The sequence below is a fragment of the Sprattus sprattus genome (assembly GCF_963457725.1).
Source record: "Sprattus sprattus genome assembly, chromosome: 2".
Classification (NCBI taxonomy): domain Eukaryota; kingdom Metazoa; phylum Chordata; class Actinopteri; order Clupeiformes; family Clupeidae; genus Sprattus; species Sprattus sprattus.
The window spans coordinates 58151183-58177204 of NC_137921.1; the positions used below are offsets into that span (position 1 = coordinate 58151183).

The following is a 26022-nucleotide window of genomic DNA, read 5'->3' on the forward strand; positions in this document are numbered from 1 at the left end:
AATGTGCATAGCATGACATTTCAGCACCCAAAAAACTCCACAAAAATAGCATTCATTGCTGTATATTTTGCCCTGACCATCTGATGAAAGAAAAATTCGAAATTAGGTGTGACCTGTGTTTTAAAAATGTTGCTAAAATTGCTGGCTACAAAGAAGCATCCGTCCTCATTTTGTCCTCGAACGTTCAGCAATTAAAACTCAAGTAGTTAATGAGACCTCTTCACCTTTAGGTTGCCCAGGGCAGAGATTTGTGATAAACTTTGGCTTGTAATTGCTGTAATTAAATAAATCAATTCTCTTTTCCCAGAGACTCTTCACTAGTTTTGATTGGCACGCGAAATTGATATGTTTGGGGGCAACGCATTGTGTTAAGCGTTTCCGAATCCTTAATGCAGATCTTAAGAGTGTAATACGGCATGGATAACTGTTACGTTGAGAGTTTGCTGTTTTTGTAGGTAAAGACTAGACTCTGTCCTTTTCAAATGCTATTTTAATAATCGCCCAGGTTGTCATGGTGAACGTACAAGTGGGTCATATTTATGGGTTGGAGCGTAGAGATTTAAAGGCTGCCACTGGCTACTTGACTGCAGAGTGAATTTTAGTCAGTTGTCTAGCTCGTCATGTGCGGAGACTGTGAAGGAGACGCCGAGCAACTGGGCAGGTGTCTAAACAGACGTAGGGAAAGCCGACTGGTAAATACAAACTCCTGCAAGAGTACACGACAAATTTGGACAAGTACTGTATTCATTCTGGGCAGGTGCGCCTGATTTCGGACAAGACACGCACATAAGTTGTGTCGTTATAAACGTAGCTTTCACTGGATACAACTGCCTGTAGTTAGCGCTATAATTTGCTGGAAGTTTAGATAAAACTCAACGGAGAATAAAAGTTTTTTTATTTTTTCAGGGAATACCAGAAGAAGTTTTGGACGTTGACTCAAGTTCTCTGTCGTCCCCCTCCGCTTCACCGAAGGGAATGGCATCTCCGAGTCGTTTGGGGAAAGCGGTTTGCGCTAACTGTCGAGAGGAAATTGGGGATAAATACTTGCTCAAGGTATACAAGGATACGTACTTGCTCAGTGATTTTTCGCCTCGAAACAATATTAAGTTCGCTATTTATTGCCAGACTTGCTTATTAGCTTGCTAAGTAGCTTGTCCACCTAAAAATTAAGTTGCTTGACATGTATAACTGATAAGATAATATACATACATTTATTTTAAAGTGGTTACATTTGAATGGTTGATCTCTGTTCTAAGGTCCTATCACTGTTAAATCTAGGTGAACGACTTGTGCTGGCATGTGAGCTGTCTGTCGTGCAGCGTGTGCCAGACTTCGCTTGGCGGGCACACGAGCTGCTATATCAAAGAAAAGGAGGTGTTTTGCAAAGTGGATTATTTCAGGTAGGTTATTGTAATATATCTCAGCGTTGTCTTAAGGCCACGGACTATGTTTATTTTTGAATAGATATATTTTGACAACAATGTAAATTCAATGCCATTGTATTATTATGTTAAGCAGCTGTTATACTCAAAAACCTCAATCTCATAAATACACAACAGGCCCATGTTTGACACTTTATTAAGATTATGTGCTGCAAACATAATGGAGTCTTCTTATGGTATGTCAGATTATTTTTTCCTGAATGCAGGCACATGAAATTTGATTTCATTCTGAGGCTAAATGTCCCACTGTAGTCCATCAGCTCTTAAATCTTGTGCCATAATTACGCAGGAGATACAGGACCTGGTGTGCGTGCTGTGGTCGGAGCATCCATTCCACGGACTGGGTGCGGCGAGCCAAAGGGAACGTCTACCACCTGGCCTGCTTCGCCTGCTTCTCCTGCAAGAGGCAGCTGTCCACGGGCGAGGAGTTTGCCCTGGTGGAGGAGAAGGTGCTTTGCCGGGTGCATTACGACTGCATGCTGGACAACCTCAAGCACGCCGTGGAGAAGGGTGAGGAGGAACCGCCTACCCTGGAAATGCACTTTTCTACTAAGCTCTCAGTCAGGGGAGGTATTTTGTGTGTCAGTGATACATCTGTTTGGCAATGCTGTTTAACTCCGTTCTCTACAGAGTAGTTTGACATTGCCTTGGATGCCGTCTTTGAATCTGTAAAGCGTCTTGGTGCAAATACTTTTTCAGCTCTCCACTGATAAAGGTGAATGTAACTAAGCAAGAGCCTTGACTGAACAGTGGTTAATGTGCGCTGCTGTTACAGTAAGTATTTAGAATGCTGCAGTTGCACACACCACAGGTATTTGGCAGGTCATGTTTTTGGATGGTTGTAAATGTTACACGTAGGGCAAGCCTCAACAGATTCTAAGCGTGAAGCTGAGACATTTGTGCACAGCGTATCTGATCTTCCGCATCAGATACTGTACCCACTGACTGGTTTTGTTGCTCTTACTTTGATAATAGGAAACATGGTCAGTGTGGAGGGAGCCATGCCTACAGAACAAGAAGTGAATCACCCGAAGCCATCAAAGAGGGCCCGCACGAGCTTCACGGCAAACCAGCTGCAGGTACTGTAACAACATCAGCAGAGATTCCCACCGTTTTAATCACCGGCCCTGAGTTTTGTTTTTATATTGTACACATATGTGTATGTACAAACAAATTCATAAAAGACATGAGCATGAAGAGACATTGATGAATGAAAGAGATGCACAAAGAAAGGGAAGATAAATATTAACTGTTATGGGGAACATAGCGTGTGATCATCAGGAGATGATACTGGTCTGGTCAACGTCTGGTCAGGGAGCTCTGATTAGGGAGGGAGGGGGGAAATGGTCATTAATGTAAAAGAACATTATTTTTGGTACAAAGCTACAAAATGGTGGCCATTTTTAATTTTTTTCACTATATCCCAGTGAGGGATCTGCACAGCCTTATGGTGTTGATCTATTGCGTTAGTAATAGTGGTCTTGGGACCTGTAGTTCTTTTAGAGTAGTGGCGTTGTAACCTACAGTATTTGGTAGCACGGTGTAAGTAAAAGAGTTCATTAAGTGTTTTACACTAAAGTAGCTTCAGAAGCAGAAGCCCAACATCCCTCAGCATATCACATTTAGTTTATTAGATTCCAGTCTTTATGAAAAGCAGTGTCTGGTCTTTCTTTGATGGACAGGTAATGCAAGCCCAGTTTGCTCAAGACAATAATCCAGACGCCCAGACACTCCAGAAGTTAGCAGAACAAACTGGGCTCAGCAGAAGGGTGATTCAGGTGAGTCTTTCTACAACTCCAGCCTCTGTGCGTGAGTGAGCAGTTTGTTCTGATTGAAGGCTTACTCTTTGTAGCGTTACAACGTTTTTAAATTTACATTTTGTAGGGAAACTGTAGACAAGTACAGAATAAAATAGAACAAAGGAATATAATATATATATAGAATAGTATAGAATAATATATATATAGAGTAGTAGAATTGTAAGGTGGTGTATTCTTTGTAAAGTGCCACAGCTTACAGCATAGCTCGCTGCTGCTCTTCTCCAGGTATGGTTTCAGAACTGCAGGGCACGGCACAAGAAGCACATCAGTCCGTCTCACCCTTCGTCGTCGTCGTCCTCCTCTTCCTCCTCGTCTGTGCCTCCCCTCTCCTCCCTGCAGCCTTTCCGCCTGCCCCAGCCCGTGGTGGAGGAGCTACAGTACTCGGCCTACGAGCCTGAGGGCTCCATGCTCTCCGCACTGCACTCCTACATCGACGGTGAGTCTATACCTACATATACATTTACCTCTCCATTTATACATCCATTCATCAGTTTGGTATTTATATGTACATTTATCAATTCACTAGATGCATCGATTTACAGCAATTTAAAGTACAGAATGGGGGATCCCTTGAAACCTCATATAGATGTCATTAAATCCAGAACAGGTCGTAAGCTTGATTATGTTTTTGAGAGCAGTATATTTACACGGATGAGTGTCAAGGAGCGGCTGGTGAAGTTTAGGTGGACTTTAATTAACACGATTGAATCTATGTGTTCCCCTGCAGTCCATTCGCCATCATCCGTGATTTACCAGTCACTGCTAACACATCCAGGAATGCCGCTTCCAGTGACTCATGCCTGAGCCTCACGCTCTTTTTCCAACATCTTCTTTGCCACTAATGGGCAAATAAGCCCGGGACTGAAACTCTGGCCCTTGTTCACTATGGAAATGCTTATTGATTTATACATCAACTACCCAGGTTGTACAGTAAGTATATTGTTGCATTATCTTCTTTATAGTGCAAGTCATCAGTACGGAAAGGTTTGGGTTTTGGGGGAAGGTTTGGGTCTAACTCTTAGAGTGAGGTATCCTTCCTCCAACAGCATGAAATTGCACAATTTGGAGTCTATTTCTGCGTAGACTTTTTGGCTCACAAATCCTATCTGGGCTGTTAACGATGCCATTTGGTTCTGTACGTGATCATTTAGGTGACAGCTGATCATTTAAAGGGTGAACTGGCGTTACTACCTCCATGGTTGGCTTTGATTGTATACAGGAACTGAAATGTGGTTAATTACAATGGTTGAAATATAAAGTTTGAGTGCCCCACCCTTAATGTAAAATAGTGATGATTACCCTATGCGTTTGAGATTAATGCTAAATCCTGCCATATACTGTTACATGTGGTTAAATAATAATAATGGCTTGTTTGTACATGCAGCCAGCAAATGGTTAAAGTTATATAAGAACATAATATATCATCAGTATGATGATACCAGACACTATTTTGACATTACAGCATTGCATTGCTTAGATATGGAAGATGTTTGCCAGTTCACTAAAACATGAACGCTGCTGTTATTTGACTATGAATGTTGTGCTATAAAATGTTGTTTTTTCTGTATATTGTCCATATGAATTATTTATGTTCTATTTATTTCCTGTTCTTTACTGTCATTTTTTTAAATAAATGTAAAAGGATACAAAACGCTGTTAAAGTGTAATCTTTTGGCTGTTCTACCACTTCAAAGAGGCTATGAAATTATAAATATTTTACCAAAAATGGATTAAATCATACCACACCATTGTCTTTCACATGTAGATGAAGGAATAAGAATGTAAGATCAAAGGACATAACATTTTGCAGAGCAACACACTTACACAGTATTTAAGAATGAGTAATTGCAGGCTGCAGATTAGCGGCAAGAAAAAGCGGCTAGTACTGCTGAAAATGAAGAAGTATGTAATATCAGAAGTAAGAAGAATGGAATTTCAACCAAATACAATGCAGAACAGCTTTGCCTCACTTAAGTATCTATCAGCAGGGGGAAATAAGATCTCCCTCATCCAGCTTGGCTCTGCCATTGCAGTTATTTGTTTAACTACAGTTCAGTGTAATCTTCCTTTTACGTTTCACAGGTTATTGGTGAAACTGTGGCTCGTTTACAGCGTAAAATGGTCATGGTGCTCAAAAAGGATACCAGACAGTTTATACAGTGATGTTCAGTGGCCTCTCTTTAAATCTGAAAAAAATATGAGGGAGGGAAGAGACAGCATGTTATTCTTGCATAATTTAGCAAGTGGTACATTTTTGTGATTTGAATCCTTTTCACTGGTTTGCAGATGTTGACACCATCCTCAGCTCAGCAGTAGCTTAAACCTGTCTGACTTGTGTCTACTTGCTGTCTGTGGTGAGCTGAAAGAATTCATGAGAAAGATGGGTGGGGCAAGGCATGACGAACAACAAATATTATACATATGGCACACAACCCGTTGCACATAAGCTATTCACAGACTGATGCTGAATACAACAGCTCTGCTTTGGATATTTGATCATTTCTCATTTCTAGTACTCTGATTTTACTTAATTTTTCAGCTCTCATTACATTTTCAAATGTGTTTAGATTAACAGTGGAGGCAATCAAAAGACAGACACATCATACATGTTATAATGCAGCTTTTATTTAAAAACAATGACAACAACAAAATATTATCATTATTTGGCTCAAATGTAAATGTAAGAAATTAAATCAGCCCCCTGTTCCCAGAACTTTGGCACAGACACAGTTCTTGGTATGGACAACACAGGTACACGTGAAGGGCACACATGCTCAAGATGTGACCCCTGTAACACCCACCAACGTAATAACTTCCCACCAACGTAATAACCCTGCCAACGTAATAAAAAAGTGTGCATTTTAGACGTAATAGCCCGGCCAACGTAATCATTTCCTGCCAACGTAATAATTCTTGCCTCCTGCCAACGTAATACACAGCTTCCTGCCAACGTAATAAGTATTACATTGGCAGGAAATGATTACGTTGGTGGGAAGTGTAACACCCACCAACGTAATAACTTCCCACCAACGTAATAACCCTGCCAACGTAATAAAAAAGTGTGCATTTTAGACGTAATAGCCCGGCCAACGTGATAATTTCCTGCCAACGTAATAATTCTTGCCTCCTGCCAACGTAATACACAGCTTCCTGCCAACGTAATAAGTATTACATTGGCAGGAAATTATTACGTTGGTGGGAAGTGTAACACCCACCAATGTAATAACTTCCCACCAACCTAATAACCCTGCCAACATAATAAAAACGTGTGCATTTCAGATGTAATAGCTTGACCAAGCTTGAGAAGTCTTACATTTTGTTACATTTTGTCCCACCAATGTAATACATTTGATAATTTGCTTAATAGATTCCACTGGGCAGTAAGCTCTTATTTGTATTGAAGACTTTGTTCCCAATGACATTCTCATCTCTTGTCTGACACATTTAATTATACAGTTTTGAACAATAATACAAAGAAATAGTGATGGCAACAAAGTTAACTTAGTTGGCAACAAAGTCTACATGCAAATGCAACCCTAATTCAGGGCCCTGTTTCTCGACAGGTTAGTTGCTAACTAAGTTAGCAACTTACTTGGCTGCAATGCAATGTCCCATTGGCAACTTACTAAGTTGCTACTTAGTTAGCAACTAACCTGTCGAGAAACAGGGCCCAGTTAATGAATAAAAGTATTTTGATTCGTTTGTGCGTCGTTTGTGCACGATTGTGCAGGCAAAATGAGCGTTTGTGCACAAACCGTCTTTAAGATATTTAACTTTTAGGACTTAACATAAATAAAATGACAAAACCAAACAAAGTGACATACAAATGGTTTGTGCACAAACGTTAATTTTACCCACACACACATGCACAAACAATTCCAAGCATTTTTGAGTCATTTGGATGTTGACGGGCCTACTTCCAAAAAATTAAAAGTTAAATTATATAAAAACGGTTTGTGCACAAACGTTAATTTTGCCTGCACAATCGTGCACAAACGAAGCACAAACGATTCCAACCATTTTCGAGTCATTTGGATGTTGAGGGGGTGCTGAGTAGCCTATGGTCAATTAAGGTCACAAAGTTAAATAGGCTATCTTAAAGGCGGTTTGTGCACAAACGCTCATTTTGCCTGCACAATCGAAGGCCTACCAGAAAACAGTGGAAAAGAGGCATATATCTGTATGGTTAAATGTGTCAGATAAGAGATGAGAATCCTGACATGTCTTTGCCCCTTCAATACAAATAAAAACTTACTACCCAGTGGAATCTATTGATGATCAAATGTATTACATTGGTGGGACAAAATGTAACAAAATATAAGACTTCTCAAGCTTGGCCGGACCATAACATCTGAAATGCACACTTTTTTTTATAACGTTGGCAGGATTTTTACGTTGGTGGGAAGTTATTACGTTGGTGGGTGTTACACTTCCCACCAACGTAATAATTTCCTGCCAACGTAATAAGTATTACGCTGGCAGGAAGCTGTGTATTACGTTGGCAGGAGGCAAGAATTATTACGTTGGCAGGAAATTATTACGTTGGCCGGGCTATTACGTCTGAAATGCACACTTTTTTATTACGTTGGCAGGGTTATTACGTTGGTGGGAAGTTATTACGTTGGTGGGTGTTACAGACCCCCCCCCCATCCCCCCACCCCCCCTTGCACTCTCACTACAGTCTTAGTGACAGGTGAGTCAGAAGTGTCAGGGGGTCGCGTGGGACCCGTGCCTGGACTGATGGATGAACCCATGGTACTGTATCAGCATGGGCATCAAAACTGGTCAACTGCAGAAGGACACGCCAAAATAATCATAAATACTCTGAAATCTTTTGTGGCATAAGGTATGTAATTCTGGTTTCATACGTTATAAGAAACAATGCAAAGCAACTTCATAATGGGCCAAAGCCTGCTCAATTACTAGTTAATTCCGTCTATAGTACACTCACTGATTAAGAAAGAGGCACACAAGAAAGGTATGGATAGAGTGCTTAACTAGTCTCCATCTCTGCATGGCAGAAAGTAATAGAAAGTAGTAATTTACGTAACAGCCCTTATGACAAAGATATACTTAACAGGGCTTCAATTATCGAATTGGTCGGGGGGAGAAGTAGAAGAGATTTTGTAAAGGCAATATCCCAAGGTAATAATCTCAATATGAGAGGACAAGGAGCACTCCACCTACTGTAAGTGAAATAAACTGGATGGGAGACTTGTGTGCTGGGGCTGATTAACATCGTACCAATGCACAATCAGCTCACGTCTCAGAATCTATGTATACATAAATCCTTTTTACACTTACACACGCACTCACACACATAGACCTTCAGTTCAGTCATGCATTCAATATTTTGTATATTTGTTCTACAGCTCCATCTAGTGGACCAGTTACGGCATTTTACAAAATACATTACGCTCAAAATGCACAAAAAGAGCAACACTGTTTGAATACCAGAGAAAATCGCACAACTTAGTCTGTAACTAAGAGAACTGCATGAAAAAAATATAACTGAAAAGTACTTTATACAAAAAAGGTATCAGTGATGTGTACGTGTACATCCCCGATGTTTATATAGTATATATAAAAACACATGTATTTACAAATGCGTAGCCTACTTGACAGACTGTCAATAGTTTTCCCTTTCAGTTCGTTCCCTTTGTAGATAACGAGGATTCTACTTTTTGTTCCGTTGCTGGTTTGTTTTTAGAGGAATTCCCTTGGAATATCAACAGTTTATAAACTCCTCCCCACCTTATCTGGGGTCCTCTTCCTTCATTTCCTCACCGTACACGTCTATGTTTTGCAAAAACACGTTTAAGTGTAGCTCAGCTCCTGTGTGTGGCAGTGCCGTGCCACAGATCTGTGGTTGAGGTTTCAGGGCCTTCTCTCCTCTTTTTCCCCAGATGGACGGCATTACTTCTTCTTGCCAGGCCGACTCTTGACATTCTTCTTGTTGAGGATGCTCCTCAGCTCGCTGCTCATGTAGTACGGTCTAGCCGCTGAACCGTTGTTCCTCTCCAGGTCGACCACTGAGAACAGGAGAGAAAAGTCGTCAGAACCGCCAGAAACTCTTGTAATGAGCAGAGTCACCACATGGAGGTGACAGTGAGCCTCTGTAGGAGATCATGATGGCTTGTTATTTTGTAAAACAACTCAGCCAGTGTTTGTGAGTGGGTTAGTCTAGGATAAATTGTTTGTCAACATACCAAGGGTGCAATGATTCAGAAAATGCAATATATTTGATGGAAGACAAAGGGAAATGTCAGGCAAGGCAAGGGTTTGCAGAAAATAAGTGCATCTTGTTTGAAACATTCAAATTTATTTAGAGGGAAAAATCACATTGTCACGGATAGATTGATTTTATGTAAAAGGTTTCTCATAGAAAACATTTATGCACTCCCCTCCCCAAAAACAGATGTATCACCTATAAAAAGGCAGCACTGTCCCTCTCCCACGTAATACAAAATTACCAAAAATGGCTTTTACATCCTTATATAAATTGTATTTGAAAAAGAGTTTAAAAAGAAAAAGAGTAACACAAAAACAGTAAGTACTCAGTTTAAACTAGGCACATGTACCAGAGACTGCCATCAAGAGTTCCTGAAAAATGCACAGGCTCGATTAGAAAATCCCCTTCTCAAGATCGAACGACAGGAATCAATCTGTTGGTTCCCTGACATTTTGCCTTCAGGTGTGTGTGTGTGTGTGTGTGAACCCAGTGTGTGTGTATGTATAGTATGTGTGTGTGTGTGTGTGTGTGTGTGTGTGTGTGTGTGTGTCTGTGTGTGTGTGTGTGTGTGTGTGTGTGTGTGTGTATTTGTGTGTGTATTTGTGTGAGTATTTGTGTGTTTGTGTGTGCTAGAGTGAAGCTCCAGGCATTTGGAAAGTTTGGAGCGGTGAGGATGTAAGTGAAAGAGAACGTGTTTATGAGGGAGGGAGACAGACGTGGGCAGCAGCACCAAGTGCCAGTTCCGTTAATCCAGCCCCACTTCTGTGGGTGAGTGAGAAAGAGCCACATTCTGTACTGTAAGCAACACTGCAGAGTCATTTACAAAGTCTGGAAACAAATATACAAAGTGTGTACTGCAGAAGAAAAACAAAACCCCTAAGCAATGGTGTATCAGACGCAAGCCAGAGCGGAGGTGATCAGCGGTGACTGCATGGTGACTGCTTTATGAAGTAGCTAGGCTAGACAATCTTAGAGTCCACTGCTCTTCTTCTCAAATGACTCTGAAAATAAAGACCTGGGCGCTCCCTACGCTACGATGGCCTATCCAGATACACAATGCTGTAGACTGCACTGCGGTGCCATGTTCTGGGAGGCGTCGCTGTTGCTTGATGGCTAAGGCAGCGATGAGGAGGATGAAGAGGAGGCAGAGAGAAGCAGAGTACAGGCGACAGAAGGCAGGAAGTCAGAGGTCAGTGCCATGGCTACTGGGGCAGGGAGGGAGGAGAACTGAAAGCCCCCTGCTTGATAACAGCCACTGACGGGGGCCATGGAGGAGGTGAGGGCTGTCCCCACCCCTGTGTGGACCCCCCCCGGACTACAAGTCACATAAAGCCACTAGTCTAGCATGCTTTACTGTCCAGCACATGGGCAGCTGGGCGGCCCCTGGTCTATTCCGCGGGCCCTCAGGACCCAGAGTACTGCTTGCCGGCCTGGTCAGCCCTCCGCAGGATTTTGTGCAAACTGGGGGACATGAAGTAAGGCTTGCCGGGAGAGCCGTCGTTCCGCTCCAAGTCTTCGCCTGGTGGAGAACCGGCCAGCAGAGGAGGAAGAGGAGGAGGAGGAGGAGAACAGGGCAGCAGGGGCATGTCGCCAGTAAGCAGGAAGAGAGAGAGAGAGAGAAAGAGGAAGAGAGAGAAGGAGGAGAGATAGCAGAGAGGCGGAGAACAAAAGAAGGGGGGAAACAGAAGGGCAAAGGAGAAGGAGGGAAATGTGAGAAATCAGTTAGCTTCAAGTTTAAGAGGGTCAAGCAGGAAGAGTACTTTAGTTTCATTAAGTGGAAAAAAAATTGGTTACATCAGCCAAATCATGCATAGCTGCAGAAACTGATCAAATCCAGCCCAGAGAAGCACAATAGCAGATAGTCAAACCAGAGAAATCAGAGGAGAGAGAAAGAGGGAGTGTTTCCAGAGTGTTTATACATCAGTGTGTCTGAGGAGGTTAAAGCTGCCATAAATAAAATACTCACAGAAACAGAGGAAGAGTGTATCCACACACATGGCGTAGACGTTAAAGAAGCCATGCGCTACCAGGTATGATCCAAATATCACAGTCTGTGTACCACAGAAGAGAAAATGTCATTAACAAAAGATTAAAAACAGATCTGGATCACCTTGAAGCCCCCCCTAGAAGCAGTGAACTCAGTGCAGTTCAACGACTTACCAGCAGAGGTACCCAATAATAATTCAATGATGGCACTTCTTCCTGGATGACTGGAATCTTGCGAGTGAAGAAGAAGAAAGCCAATACACCTACAAAATATTATGAAAACCAGTGAGCTGACAATGAGTTTTTAAAATGGAACAGAATATGGTCTTTTATCCATGTCCTGTGGTCACATCCATTCTCAAAAAAGCTAACTTAACAGAACCATATATACAATATATGCAACTCACCCACACTCCCTGAAATGAGTAATTTCCCAAGGAACAGTAGGAAGTCTGTCACCTTATCCAACACTGCCACTCTAAGGAACGAGAGGAGAGACGTTAAACACACCAGCCTCACTCAGACACACAGACACAGCCCGAGGCTCTGAGAAGCAGCCTTTATCTCACCTCACCACATTCCTCATCAGGAGGAAGAAGGCTTCCCTCGCAGAGGTGCAGAAGCTTTTACCATATATTGCAATCTAGAGGAGGAGATTCAATTCAGTAAGTTCAATTGCAAACACGTTTCTACGGGGCTCATATCAATATTTAAACATAGAAATAAATCCTCAAACTACAGGCTAAAACATGGTATTGGTCATTTGTAATGAAATTGTACACTACTATCTTCCTCCAGTGTCCATGTGCTATGTGTACAACATGTGGGAGGTACACCCCATGGTGCCGAAGCAGAGTTTGAAGTGACACTTACCATGATGTAGGCGTTTCTGTTCATGAACTTAATGAAGTGCTCCAGGCACCAGAAACAGCACTTGAGACAGCACAGCAGGAAGCGAGCAAAGGCATTCTGAGCACCTGGTGGGGGTGGGGGGGGGGATTAGCAGAGAACTTGTATCAGAGACAGACATGATGAGAGTGGTGAGAGGAACAGGGGTGTGTTGTCCTTGGAACGTCCCGTACCTTTGAGTTTGTGATCCAGGTATTCCAGGATGATGCGGAAGAACTGGACGATGGAGAGGATGAGGGCGCCGAACGCCAGGGAGCCCGTGTGATACCTGCAGGTGAGAGGTCAAACATACAGTGCCACTTTAAAGTATGTGAACCCCTTGACCACTTAGGAGTTTTCTGTTGTTTTACCATGATTTTTCATTTTTTTCATCACCAATTTTCCATAGAAGGAATGTCAGGTTTATGTTTATCATTTGCCTGTACTTTTTTTAGAGGGAATTGTTTGAGTAGCCAAAAGACTACATGAAACATGGAATTAGTCCATTTCAAAAGTAAGTGAACCCCCAGCTGAATTGGTAAAGTCAAGCAGGTAACAGATTCAGTGAAACTTATTTGGGTGCTTAATTAGTCAATTAAGCAAACCGATCATCTGAGACATCCTTAGGGAAAGGTTTGGGCAACACAGATTAAAAGAGAGAGGAAACCAACCAAACTACTGTAGTGCCAAGGTGTACCCACACAGATCAACAATGCCGAAAGGAAACGAGATATCCGAGAACATCAGGAAGAAGGTTCTGACAGCCAATCAGTCTTGGGAAAGCTATAAGACCATCTCCAAAAGATTCCAGCTCCATCCATCCATCCAAGACAAATAATTTAGAAATGGAGGGCATTCAACATGACCGCATCTCTGCCTAGAAGTGGACGCCCATCAAAACCATCACCAAGAAGCATCAGAAGAAGAATAAATCAGGTAAAAGTCAACCCACACATCACCTCTAACGAGTTTCAGACCTCTCTGGCAGCATCTGGGGTAAATGTACATGGGTCTACAATCAGACGAAAATTGAATAGACATGACTTTCATGATCGGGTTGCTAGAAGGAAGCCTCTGCTCTCAAGAAAGAACAAAACTGCCAGTTTCAACTTTGCCCGAGAGCACTTGGATAAACCAAAGGCCTTTTGGAAGTCCCTTCTTTGGACAGATGAGTCCGAGATAGAATTATTTTGTCACGATCAAAACCAACAATTTTCGTCTGATTGTAGACCCATGTACATTTACCCCAGATGCTGCCAGAGAGGTCCGAAACTCTTTAGAGGTTATGTGTGGGTTGACTTTTACCTGATTTATTCTTCTTCTGGTGCTTCTTGGTGATGGTCTTGATGGGCGTCCACTTCTAGGCAGAGATGCGGTCATGTTGAATGCCCTCCATTTCAAAATGATTTGTCTTGGATGGATGGATGGAGCTGGAATCTTTTGGAGATGGTCTTATAGCTTTCCCAAGACTGATGGGCTGTCAGAACCTTTTTCCTGATGTTCTCGGATATCTCGTTTCCTTTCGGCATTGTTGATCTGTGTGGGTACACCTTGGCACTACAGTAGTTTGGTTGGTTTCCTCTCTCTTTTAATCTGTGTTGCCCAAACCTTTCCCTAAGGATGTCTCAGATGATCGGTTTGCTCAATTGACTAATTAATCACCCAAATAAGTTTCACTGAATCTGTTACCTGCTTGACTTTATCAATTCAGCTGGGGGTTCACTTACTTTTGAAATGGACTAATTCCATGTTTCATGTAGTTTTTCGGCTACTCAAACAATTTCCTCTTAACAAGTACATGCAAATGATAAACATAAACCTGACATTTCATCTAAGGAAAATTGGTGATAAAAAAATGAAAAATCATGGTAAAACAACAGAAAACGCTTAAGTGCTCAAGGGGTTGACATACTTTCCAGTGGCACTGTATGACCTTTGTGTTGTGTGGAATCGTCCTCTGCAGTGAAACACTGAGGCTAGACAGGAAACCACACAGCTGACACTGAGCTATATTTCACCACACTAAAGTACCTTATATACGATACATAGAAAACATGCCAGTTTGTCTGGGCCAAAAACGTACGGGGTTATTGAAGATGTTAATGTGGAAACACTATAGACAAGCCCATGTGCCTGGTTTTCCCACTGGCATAGATGTCTACCTTATAGCCCTGCCGAAGGAGGCGAACAGCGGGCATGCTGGGATGTCCCCTGGCTTCTTGAGGGCCCAGTAGTAGGAGGCGAAGGCCCCGGCCAGGGTGCACTGGCCCAGGGCGATGGTGAAGTTGACCAGCCACAGGAAGATCAGCAGGTTGCACAGCTGCAGGATGAAGATGTAGCGGTGGTACACGCTCTCCCCGCCGTAGAAGGCGAACGTGCACTGGGCTCCCGGGCAAACCTTAGTCACGTTGGTCTTGTTGAAGGTCTGAAACGCAAATACGTAACGCCACAAATGTCAGTTCTAGCAAAATGAGAAATTTGAGGGTCGTACACATTCCCAATGTGTCTTAAAGGTGAGATTCACATCTAATTTATTACATTTCCTGAAGAAGATCTATGTTCACATCTAAGGAAACTGTGGACAGTTTTTCTACCCCTGCACCCTGCACTTTTTTCTACCCCTGCACAGTTTCAACTTTGTCAATAAATAAATACTGAGATGAAGTCGATTGGATGAAACATCATAGCTTACCTCTGGGTCACAGGTGAGATTAGCATACTGGCACTTGGGCTGCGTGGACATGACCTTGTACACAGCGTCGCCAGACGAGGCCAAGAAGCTGATTAGAGCTCAAGTTAAGGACAGCTCCGACTCAAACACAGGGGACATAAATAACACTCAGACCGTGACACTGGGTCCCATTCAGTACGCAGTACAGACCAAGGACAAACTGTTTTCATTTGGGAAAAGGATACACAGCTGTTACAGCCCAGTAGGCAATGCAGACAGCCAAGAGGAAGAAGGTGATGATAGGGTAGAAAAGGGCCGTCATGATGTATCCAATGGCCCTGAGAACAAGAGCGTGGGAGAGAGGGAGAGAGAGAGAGAGAGAGAGAGAGAGAGAAGGAGGGAGGGAGAGAGATGGATAGAGGGAGAGAGAGGGATAGAGGGAGAGACAGAGGGATAGAGGCAAAGAGAGAAAGGGAGGGAGGGAGAGGAAGATAGAGAGAGGGAGACGGAGGAAGAGAGAAAGAGAGAGAGAAATAGGGAGAGAGAGGTAGAGAGAGACAGTGAGACAGAGAGAAAGAGATGAAGGAGAAAAAGTGATAAAAAGAGAGAGAGAGAAACATAGAGAGAAAGTGAGAGACAGAGAGAAAGAGTGAGACACTGTGCAGCAGTATCTGTCCAGTTCAATGGAAATTCATGAGCCAATCAGCCTTTGAGACTGGACTCAGCCTTTGAGACTGGTCTCTGCTCTGTTGTGCTCTGTCTGTGTGGACTCACTTGCTCCCCTCTTTCAGAAGGGCGATGGCAATACGCACTCTCCTCCTCAGGAATATGAGCACTATTATGACGACTGCCTCGATCACAGCCAGGGAGATCACTGCAACAAAATGCAACTTTTAATTACAATGAACTGTCACAAAACGTGTTTGACTTTACATATAGGCATGTCTTACACAAACTCACTTTTGTTTATAATACTGAAATACTGTAATACTGTTTATAAACCTTTGCCCCAAATGAATCTAACAAAACCACAGGAAGATAGAGAGGCCATTATTGTTATCTAAGGATCACAGAAACACAAGAAAAAATTATAGAGTGAGCCAATACCACTCCATAACTCGGGTACATTGATTTGTAATGATTTACATTCCCATTTCAGGGTCAGAGGACGACAAAAGTAATGGGGTCTACAAACAATGTAAATCTATTCTATGCATCCCTGCAAGATGTGTGTGTGTGTGTGTGTGTGTGTGTGTGTGTGTGTTTGGGTGTGTGGGTGTGTGGGTGTGTGGGTGGGTGTTCTTACTGAAGATTAGCCAGGTCTGGCTCAGCTGCAGGTACACTCTGAAGTCTGTCTGGAAGCCAATGTCTGAGATGGTGACATCAGCATCAGGCTTCCCCTGGAGCAAGCTGAACTCCCAATAACAGTGCCAGATTCCTGAGAGAGATTAAGAAAGAGAGAAAGGTAGACAGAGAGAGCAAGAGGAGGAAGAGAGGAAGAGATAGAATGAGCAAGAAGGACAAAAGGAGAGATGGAGGAAGAGAGCAGAGGGAAGGAGGAAGAGAGAGACAGACATGGGGGAGATTAAAGAATGATTAATCACTGGGTTTCTCTGCTATGCGATGAATGAGTGTAGGCAGCGTCAGGCAGTGAATGTTTCCAGCCCCAGCGCAGGCGTTAAGGCCCTCCCAGCTCCACCTAGTCCCGGCGCGGCACTCACCATAACCCACGGCGGCGATGACCCCGAAGATGACGAGCCACAGGAGCACCCCGGCTGTGTACCGCAGCAGCAGGATAAACAGCAGGCTCACCACCATGGTTATGACCAGACCGCTGCAGACACAGGAGAACACGCAGTGCTACGGGCTTAGTGACGGGGTGGAGCGCCCACCAGGCATAAACACACATACAACATACAACCACAATAGACATAGAGCCACACAGACACACACAGACAGACACACACACACACACACACCCACACACCCACACACACACCCACACACCCACACACCCACACACACACACACTCACACACACACACACACACACACACACACACACACACACACACACACACACACACATTTTCTCCAGCAGTGAACATGCAAACATTCAGCTTTGACTTACATTAGGATCCAGTACCAGGAGCTGGCGTAGTCCTCAAAGATCTTAATGCCCACCTCCTTGGCATCCAACAGGGCAGTGATGCCGCTGAAAGTGAACAAGGATGATTCAGAAACGGCGACGTCCACAGGCTGTTTACAAACACACTCTCTCAAAGCCACACGGAATTAGTCCTGAGAGTTTATGAGGAGGCTCTTTACGGACTGCCTGCCTGCACACGGCCAGGCGTTCAGTATCCAGGGCCTCCATCATCAAACCAACACAGGTGAGCGTTAGTGCTACCACAGTGGTCGAGGGAAAGCGAGTGTGTCTCGTAACTACCGGTTACTAACGGCTACAGTATGTCCGGTCACACAGAGGGTTATGCAGAGGAACACAGAGCAAACAGGCCACAGATCAGCCAGCTCCCTTTGGCTTTTCTTTTGGGTGACCCAAGGGTACATGAACAGAATCACTACGGCGGGGTTGTTGCATGTACACAGAAGAGGGCCAAAAAGCCAAGGCTATAAGAATGTGTTTGGATACTCGGTTCCGATAACCATCACTCAAAAAAAGTATAACGTTTGTACAATTCTTTCGGGCCCGGTTACAGATTAAGAGGGCGCATCTCGTATCTCTCTCTACTCTGTTTTTCCACTAAGAGATGTAATAGATATCGGAACCGGAGTATCGGTGAAATGCGTTTCTAAAGGTCGCTAGATGGACGGCCTCTACCTGGGTTGGTTCTAAAGCAAGTCTGCAAGTGTGTTGGGTCGGTTGGTCGGTCAGTGTCCATTTGCTGCCTGACTAACGCTAGAGCTCCACTTCTACTTCTGAGACCAGCTGCATAGCATCTCAAAAGGCAACCAGACCAATGCTACAGATCTGATTTAAACATGTATTTTATAAATTGGCTTCAACATAAAGTCACTTTAACTTACTATCTGTGAAATTGGCTCAGCAATTAGTTGCAGATTTTATTCCACATTCAATGAAGTTAAAAATATAACTACTAGGTCTCTACGTATGTCGGAGTATGTTAATGCAAAGGTTAAAACACAACACAGCACTACCCAAGCTCTACTGTACATGGAGGCGTGGACACGGAGGCTCTGAACAGTTTTCTAAGAGCCCCAGATTAAATGAAGGGCAAGTGTGTATGTGTATGTGTATGTTTTTGTGTTTTTCTGCGCTCCGGTGCAGATGGCCAATTATACGGGGGTGGAGGGGTTAGTCTGCAGGAGGCTTGGGACAAGGTCATGGGTGGAGGCTAGAAAATGAGGAGAGACCTTTCTGATCCTTGCTGTATGGCTGTTACTCGGCTACAAAAGAAGACATTGTGCTTGTTACTCGGTACAGAAATAGAGAACTTTCGAGATCAAAACAATTCCTCACATCATTGCATCCCTCCCTCTGAACGTACTGTGCCAATGCAAAACTGATTCATTGTGTAAAACATCATGTCATACAAAGCAGCTTAATCACATCTGCTGCGGAGGGAACTTTTCTATTCTAGAGTGTCCTTGTTTGTATTCTTGTGGCATAGTGGCTGTCCTTGGTTTGGTACTCGGCAGAACATATTGAGACAGTGGTTATGAAATGGTAGGCTGTAATTACTGCCTCTGATTTGCATACTCAAAGTGACTGTAAGTCCTTTGCACAGCAAAGCATTAAGGACTGCACATTCATGCAATCATGCATTATTCCATTAAAGAAGTTAAAGGTCTGAAAATGTCAGAGTCTCTTTGGTCTAAACCACAAACCAAATATCCTACCCCAAAATAGCTGTCCAGTCTTCCCTGAATGGAAAGATAATCAACTTAAGATGGTGGCTTTAGAATACCACAACATTAACTCACATTCATCTTTCGATTGATTTTCTTTCAAGTATAGCATTATGAAGTCTAGCTTTAGGACAAACATTCACACACACACACACACACACACAAACACACTCACACACTCATACTCACGCACACTCATACACACACACACAGTCACACTCGCTCAAGCAATATTGAGTCTAGCTTTAGAACACACACTCATTCACAGTCACTCTATCTCTCAAACACACACATACACAAACCCACAGACTCACAGACACACACACACACACACACACACACACACACACACACACACACACACACACACACACACACACACACACACACACACACACACATATACAGACTCGGACACACACAGATATACACACACCTTTACAATTTAGTCCAGTCTAATGCCATGACAAATTGAGAGAGTTTTCAGGACAAGTATGAAATGTCAGCCAAAGTATTGCCTTATTGTGCGGGCAAGCTGCACGGCCTCCTGGGAATGAGGAGGTGTTTGCCATTCCTCTGGGCCATTTTCCCCTCTAATGGCCACTGTCAAATCTGCCCTGTCGCTCACTGTCTCCCCTCTCCTCTACTCCCAGGCTCCCTCGCTCACACAGTTAGAGGAGTTACAGGAATCCTTCAAAAATGGACTCTTGCTGATCAAACTGTTAATTTTTGGGTAATATATCTTACATCACAGTTTGCTGTGTTAAACTCTACTAACAGCAAAGGATAATCCGCTGAAGTGTCACCCAGACAAATATGTTCTGACTAGGGGTAGATAATTGAAAGCTTTTTTGATTATTTCAAACCGTTCCCTGGTTTAGTGACTGATTGTATTCTTACATAAATACTCGTCAGCTCTGATAAGGAAAAAGCATTAACCTGGATTTATAAACAACTTCCTCTAAAATAAATATATAGTACTGAACACTAGGTGAAAAAAGAACTTACTTTGCGGCGTCTCTAAGATCAGTCACGCTCCTTGTTTTACCTAAGCCGTCTTTGAAATCAGTTTTGTTGGCGACGGTTAAGGTGCCATTTCTGGTGATGAAGTCAGGGAAGCATCTCTGTAGGACTGAAATACAAAATGGAGGAAGTCAGATATGGCTCAGGCTGTGACATCACACCAAGGGTGTATTCCACAGAGAGTGTCCAAAAACGCAGTGTTTACTTCTTTGAATCCAGACTGAGTAACTTCAACATCACAAAGATGCAGTGAGCTTCAGTGTTGAAACTACAGGTAGATGTGAAATAAATACAGACCTTCAGTGTTTTAACAGAGCTGCTGAATAATTGAACCACACACAAAATGTAAGACTGCCATTAAGCCTAAGTGATATAGTTACTTACAGTGTTACAGCCTTAACACTGAAGTGAGGTAAAAGCGACATTTTAAATGGTATTTAAAACACTGTCCTTTCATAAAGTTAAAGACTCATCTGTGGGCACACTTACAAGGCCTGCTTGGCACAATCATGGACGGGCAGTCCTCATCTCGTAAGACTTGCGCCACAGACTGCAGAAGGGGAGACAGACACCAAAATTAGCCGTCCTGAAGACACAGTGTAGAAAGATGACTGTAGACTGTGACTTTGATGAGTAGGATGACTGATGATTTTCAGCATTACAACACAGCCCTAGCGTCACCAGAGTGATAACGTGGCAAGGATTCTGACACACTGTGGACATGTGCGTGCGTATGTGTGTGTGCGTGTGTGTGTGTGTGTGTGTGTGTGTGTGTAAAAGATCTTGTATGCTCATCTAAATGTGGTGGCATGTGGGAAGAGAGCCGAGGTGTGGTGACTCAGCAGAACTAGGCCGTCAGCGTTTACGTCGGCGTGCGACCTCCGGACGCTAATGATAGGACGGCGTTGGTGTCGCCGGACTCCCCGTGCCAGATCCTACACACAGGCTAATGACACTTACACTTCCTGACATTCCCTACTTGGTCTGTCCTTGTGTATCGTCACCACAGCATTTCACGAAAACATTTCCAAACTCTGAACACCGCAACATCTAGCTGTGATATTTCCAGAGGTGAGAATGGTGTTTGGTGGTGTTGAAGATGAAAAGAAAGTACCTTTCGCGGATTGTCAAAGCCCGGCTTGCAAAACTGCCGATAGTACTCCCAGTGGCTCTTGTTGTATCTGTAGTTGTATTGCATGTCAAGGTATGTGGCAAATCTGTCTGGGCACTTGGACACGCACAGCTGGTGAGACAAAAAGAGTGTGTAAGCACTGGGATATGAGTATACAAAAGGCAAAAAGAGTGTGTAAGCACTGGGATATGAGTATGCATAGGGCAAAAAGAGTGTGTAAGCACTGGGATATGAGTATGCATAGGGCAAAAAGAGTGTGTAAGCACTGGGATATTAGTATGCATAGGGCATAGGGCAGTAAACATTGCCATTGATTATGTGTAATAGAGATTACAGTTTAGCACAGTCACTTAAACAGTTACACTGATTCGATGAGCAAAAACAAGCCAATTCAGGATGGACAAAAGGATGAATCACACATATGTAAAGTAACCCTACAAACACTATTCATTTTTTAGCCCCGGTATGGCAAACATGCTGAGGCATACTGCACACACATCCCTAAGCCATGTCCTAATTTAGAAACACAACACAAGCCATTACATCCCAGAATGTACCTCACAGACAACAGCTAGAAGTATGGAGAACTCAGATTCATGATTCAGAACTTCATGACTTCAAAACGGCACATGTCCTATTTTAACGTTACTTTATCATGTTCTTTCACTTCCATGCTTGCATAATATATGAAGATATATGTCGTACTCTGACAATGCGTGTCATGTTGTGCGGGGGCCAGTTTTATACTAGTGATTTGTAAGGTTACAGTCATGCTTTTTCTCAGAGGCATACACAGCAGCGTGTTAGTCACCAAGAGCAAAGCTTATTTATCTGAACTATAAAGCCCATCACACACAATCTGTTTATAAAAGCACCGACTGCCTTCTGTGCTCATTCACTGTGTAATGAGGCAGTGAGTGCAGTCTTCGAGTCTGATAGCTTTTTCTCCGGGCAATGTTTGATTTAGTCAGAGGACAATCTCTCTTTGAATGTAGTGTATTTGATTTGGTTGTAGTCGGACGGTTTGGTGTTTGATTTTGTGATGCATTTGATGGGTTTCAGGAAATGTGACATCGTGACTGGAAAAGAAACCGCAGCCATCTCACTCACCTGAGTAGTGGGACACTGCAGGTTTATCAAAACTGCAGGATTGGCACACTGTAAAATGTTGAAGTAAAATAATATGGCTTTGTTTCTGTGGACAAATAGGAAAACACAGGATCATAAAACACTGCTGACATACAGTATACGTATGGTATTACAAGGCCATAACATTTGATTAGATACTTCTGGCAGGGAGATTACTGTTGTTATAAAGTACTGATCCCAGTACAGTCAAAAGAGTACATAAGAGTTTACAGGGAAGTACTGATCCCAGTATAGAGTGCTTGTGATACTTACGCATTGGGAGTGCCCTGTTGGCCACAGAACTGTCCATGGCTGTCTGTAGGATACACCACCTTCCTGGGGTCCCCATGTATCCAGGCTGGAAGAAGAGCAAAGGATTCAAGTTCAAGTTCAATTTCAAGTATGTTATTGTCAGATACACAGAACAACACAGGGTCAGACTGGGCAATGATATCCTTATGTCAAGACACTGCACAACAACCTAACATAACTTTTAATATAATATATAACATATAAATATATAAATTCCCATTTTTCATCACCGTGTCATGTGATGTACAGATTTCAGATTAGATTACCTTTTCTGTCCCAAAATGATTTAATAAAATATGAAATATGTTTCATAACAACAAGGTGCTACTGAGACAGTTGTTGTAGCTGGGTATAGGGAAGTGAAGATGCATGCAAGCAATGCTAGATCTGACCTGAGAGCTGACACTCTGATTTAAATATATGTATATAATCACCATTCAACATTACTACAAATCTACGTGGTCAGCATGGCTACGCAGTACGTAGTCACTTTATACACACGGCCCAACAAATCTGGCAGATAATGTTGAACACGACCCAACTCAGCTCTACCATCAGCTCTCTCAACTCAGCTCCACCAAACAGGCTGGATTGTGTCAATATCCATAGAAAGCTGAACAAAACTAATCTCAACTAAACCACCTGGCTCAAGGAGAGATGGATGAAGCACAGTGTTTTAATAAGCTTTGGCATGAAAACCTCTTGCACTTGACCTCTGTAACGCCGACTGAGCGAGTCATGATAGGCACAGCCTTCGCCTTGGGAGGGAGGAGAAACAATTTAAAAAATGGGGTAGGGCCCAAAACACTCTTTACTTATTCACAGCCGGGCCCAAAGCCATTTAAAGTCTCCTCAATTCCCTACCACAACACACACACACACACACAAACTCCTCTCCCCCCCCCCCCCCCCCCCTCTCTCTTATAGTAATTGGACAACAAAGTCCACCCTTGGCCTGGGACGTGAGACTACTGCCTAAGGGGGTCTCCAGATAGAATTCTCAGTGAGATGATATCGCCAATGATCTCAATCTGTTTTACTCACAAAGAGAGAACAATACAGAGGGGTTTGTGTGTGTGAACGTGCATGTGTGTGTGTGTGTATGTGTGTGTGTGTGTGTGTGTGTGTGTGTGTGTGTGTGTGTGTGTGTGTAAATATGCATGTGTGTGTGTGAGCGAGAGAAAGAGGGAGATTGTGTGCGAGACAGAAAAAGAGCATTTTAGTGTGCAAAAGTATTTTTGTGTGTGTGTGACCAAAACAACCCCACAGAGCTGAGAGTCATGTGACTGGTATTGTCTCAGTCTCCTGTCAAGCTGTTGGCCGTCCTGAGAGCCTCAGACAGAGCTGGTCACTGCGGGTCAATGCGGTCCGGTCCATGGGAGAGACAGATTAACACGAGATGAAAGGGAGTCCGTGAAAATGCACGGAGACGCCTCGGCCGCCGCGGCACAAAGCAACCGTGTGTCTCACAATAAGCACAATCTCTGCATTCCTGCCACCCACTCATCTGTGCAGGCGTGACCCCTCTGAAGACCTGCCTGGGAGTCTGGCAGAAGGAGCTGGTTTCCTCCTCTCCCACAGTCTGCTTCGTACAATCCCAGGCGTTGTCATGGGTTGCAGAGGGGAGGCGGTTCAAACGAGTGTGGCTCTGTGATTTCTCTATGAGGTGAACTGAGAAAGATGGCAGCGCAGCATAGGCTGCAGTCAATAAGTGCGTTTCATCCTTTCATACGGGGCCAGCTTCTGCAGTCGCGGTGAAAAGGGAAGTCACAACGCAGCTGTAACCTCAGCGGGCGCCGTGTACCTTTTTTTCTAATCTTGTAGACAGGGAATTGTCATAATCACGACGTTATGAAAGGAAATAATATCTGCAAAAGCCTTTCTGAGGGAAAATTTGTGTGCCACTCTCTCCCCTAGACCTGCTTATTACCAGCAGTAATTCCGACCCAAAAACGAATCATTCCCCTCATTACACACTCGGAGAGAAGTGAGAGATGTGCGGTGGAAATAAGCTCTGAAACAGTCGTGATTGAATACAGGCGGCCATTTCTCCCCACCATGAAGATAAAGAAAGGGATTAAAGGTAATTGCTTCGCCTACTGGTGTTTGGGCCTGGCTGTATGTGTCACACGCTGTCATATTTCTCACTCAGTGCAAACGCCGGGCAAATATTACCCCGGCCGAGTCGCAGGAGGATGCGGAGACAAGGAGATGCATGTGGAGACGCATTTGGAGACGCATGTAGAGGCGTAAGTGGAGACGAATGAACCAAAATCATAATATTAAATGAATTAATATTGCAATACTAAGTCTCAATCGATTTAATGTTTTGCCACAAAATATTCCACTACACTGTATGGATTTTGATCTCCCACCGCTATTAGATAGTGGGTCACTCTGAACCGGGCCAGATGTGGCCCAGAACTGTTTCAATCTGAAGTTGAGATGCAACTGGGTCTGATGAAGTACAAGCAAACAGGGAGCGGGCGCCACTTACCCACGGTTCCCAGTGCAATGTAGCCGAGGATGACGATGATGAAGATCACACAGCATAGGACGTCTGTGCAGCTCCTGGAGAAAGACAGCAAAGGAGAGAGAGAGAGAGAGAGAGAGGGAGAGAGAGAGAGAGAGTATGTGAAAAAGATAGCCTCACATCTATTATTACTGGAATCTATACGCTCCATGAAAACAAACAAAGAATGAATCTGGTTTTGAGGCTTTGGGTTTCTTGCCACCACGTTCTCCACTGGGCTTCTCTGATTATCATATCTGGAAATAGTTTGGAAACGCAAAGACAGCCGGCATCCCAGGACCGCTCCGTATCCCAGGATGCACCTCTGTGAAGTGGATGGTAATGGGCAAGTCAGAGCGGGGAAGGGGGGATGGAGTGAGAAACAAAGCTTGTGTTTTGCGAGCTCATCTGCTCTTCTCAGTATTTTTGGCTCTTGAAATGACGGTTTCCCCCACGGTGTTCTGTTGTGTCAGGTGAAAGAGAGGGGGGGGGGGGGGGGGGGCGCATCTCACTGTGCAGTGTTCTCTGTCAGGTGAGAAAGAGGGGGGGGGGGCAGAGTGATAGAGAGATATATAAATAGAGAAAGAGGTAGAGAGAGAGATAGAGAGAGAGGTAGAAAGATAGAAGTATGGAGAGAGGGATAGAGAGAGAGGTAGAAAGTAAGAGGTAGAGAGAGAGAGGTAGAGAGATAGAAGTACAGAGAGAGGGATAGAGACAAAGGTAGAAAGACAGAGGTAGAGAGGTAGAGAGAGAGAGGTAGAGATAGAAGTAGATAGAGAGAGATAGAGAGAGAAAAGTAGAGAGAGAGAGAGGTAGAAAGATAGAGGTTAAGAGAGAGGTAGAGCGATAGAGAGAGAGAGAGAGGTAGAGGGAGGCAGCTCCCCGCGTGGAGTGAAGACAGTGAGGCCCGGCGGGAACAGGCCATTGCAGCAGCTCTAATGAGACGTGCTCACGCCCCCAGCCGCTCGCTGCCTCCCTCCACCGG

At 43.7% G+C, this 26022-nt stretch overlaps 2 protein-coding genes across 3 annotated transcripts in view; one reads left to right on the forward strand and one right to left on the reverse strand.

The window, feature by feature from the left end:
- Positions 1-975: 975 nt before the first annotated feature.
- LOC308382790 (LIM/homeobox protein Lhx8) lies at positions 976-4066 on the forward strand (the record flags this gene model as incomplete). Its single annotated transcript, XM_080860314.1, has 7 exons — positions 976-1053; positions 1279-1400; positions 1732-1952; positions 2418-2521; positions 3125-3220; positions 3488-3698; positions 3990-4066. The coding sequence occupies 7 exons, from the start codon at positions 976-978 to the stop codon at positions 4064-4066; spliced, it is 909 nt and encodes a 302-aa protein (XP_080716440.1).
- Positions 4067-8907: 4841 nt separating this feature from the next.
- The window catches only part of slc44a5b (solute carrier family 44 member 5b), a 36893-nt gene continuing 19778 nt past the window's right edge, over positions 8908-26022 (reverse strand). Inside the window, exons 3-23 of one of the 2 annotated variants that reach the window (XM_080832609.1) lie at positions 25023-25096; positions 22487-22571; positions 22196-22280; positions 21068-21196; positions 20443-20503; positions 19939-20062; positions 18922-18945; positions 17171-17254; positions 16761-16873; positions 16346-16477; positions 15814-15913; positions 15285-15377; positions 15061-15148; positions 14531-14793; positions 12563-12657; positions 12354-12457; positions 12050-12123; positions 11888-11958; positions 11655-11743; positions 11461-11545; positions 8908-9294 (exon numbers count right to left, since the gene is read on the reverse strand). In XM_080832609.1, coding sequence (XP_080688735.1) covers positions 9179-9294; positions 11461-11545; positions 11655-11743; positions 11888-11958; positions 12050-12123; positions 12354-12457; positions 12563-12657; positions 14531-14793; positions 15061-15148; positions 15285-15377; positions 15814-15913; positions 16346-16477; positions 16761-16873; positions 17171-17254; positions 18922-18945; positions 19939-20062; positions 20443-20503; positions 21068-21196; positions 22196-22280; positions 22487-22571; positions 25023-25096 — 2089 coding nt within the window. In that variant the 3' untranslated portion in view covers positions 8908-9178. Of the gene's footprint in view, positions 9295-10877; positions 11014-11460; positions 11546-11654; positions 11744-11887; positions 11959-12049; positions 12124-12353; positions 12458-12562; positions 12658-14530; positions 14794-15060; positions 15149-15284; positions 15378-15813; positions 15914-16345; positions 16478-16760; positions 16874-17170; positions 17255-18921; positions 18946-19938; positions 20063-20442; positions 20504-21067; positions 21197-22195; positions 22281-22486; positions 22572-25022; positions 25097-26022 lie in introns of those variants that run through there. The other variant, XM_080832608.1, reaches the window with a different exon arrangement.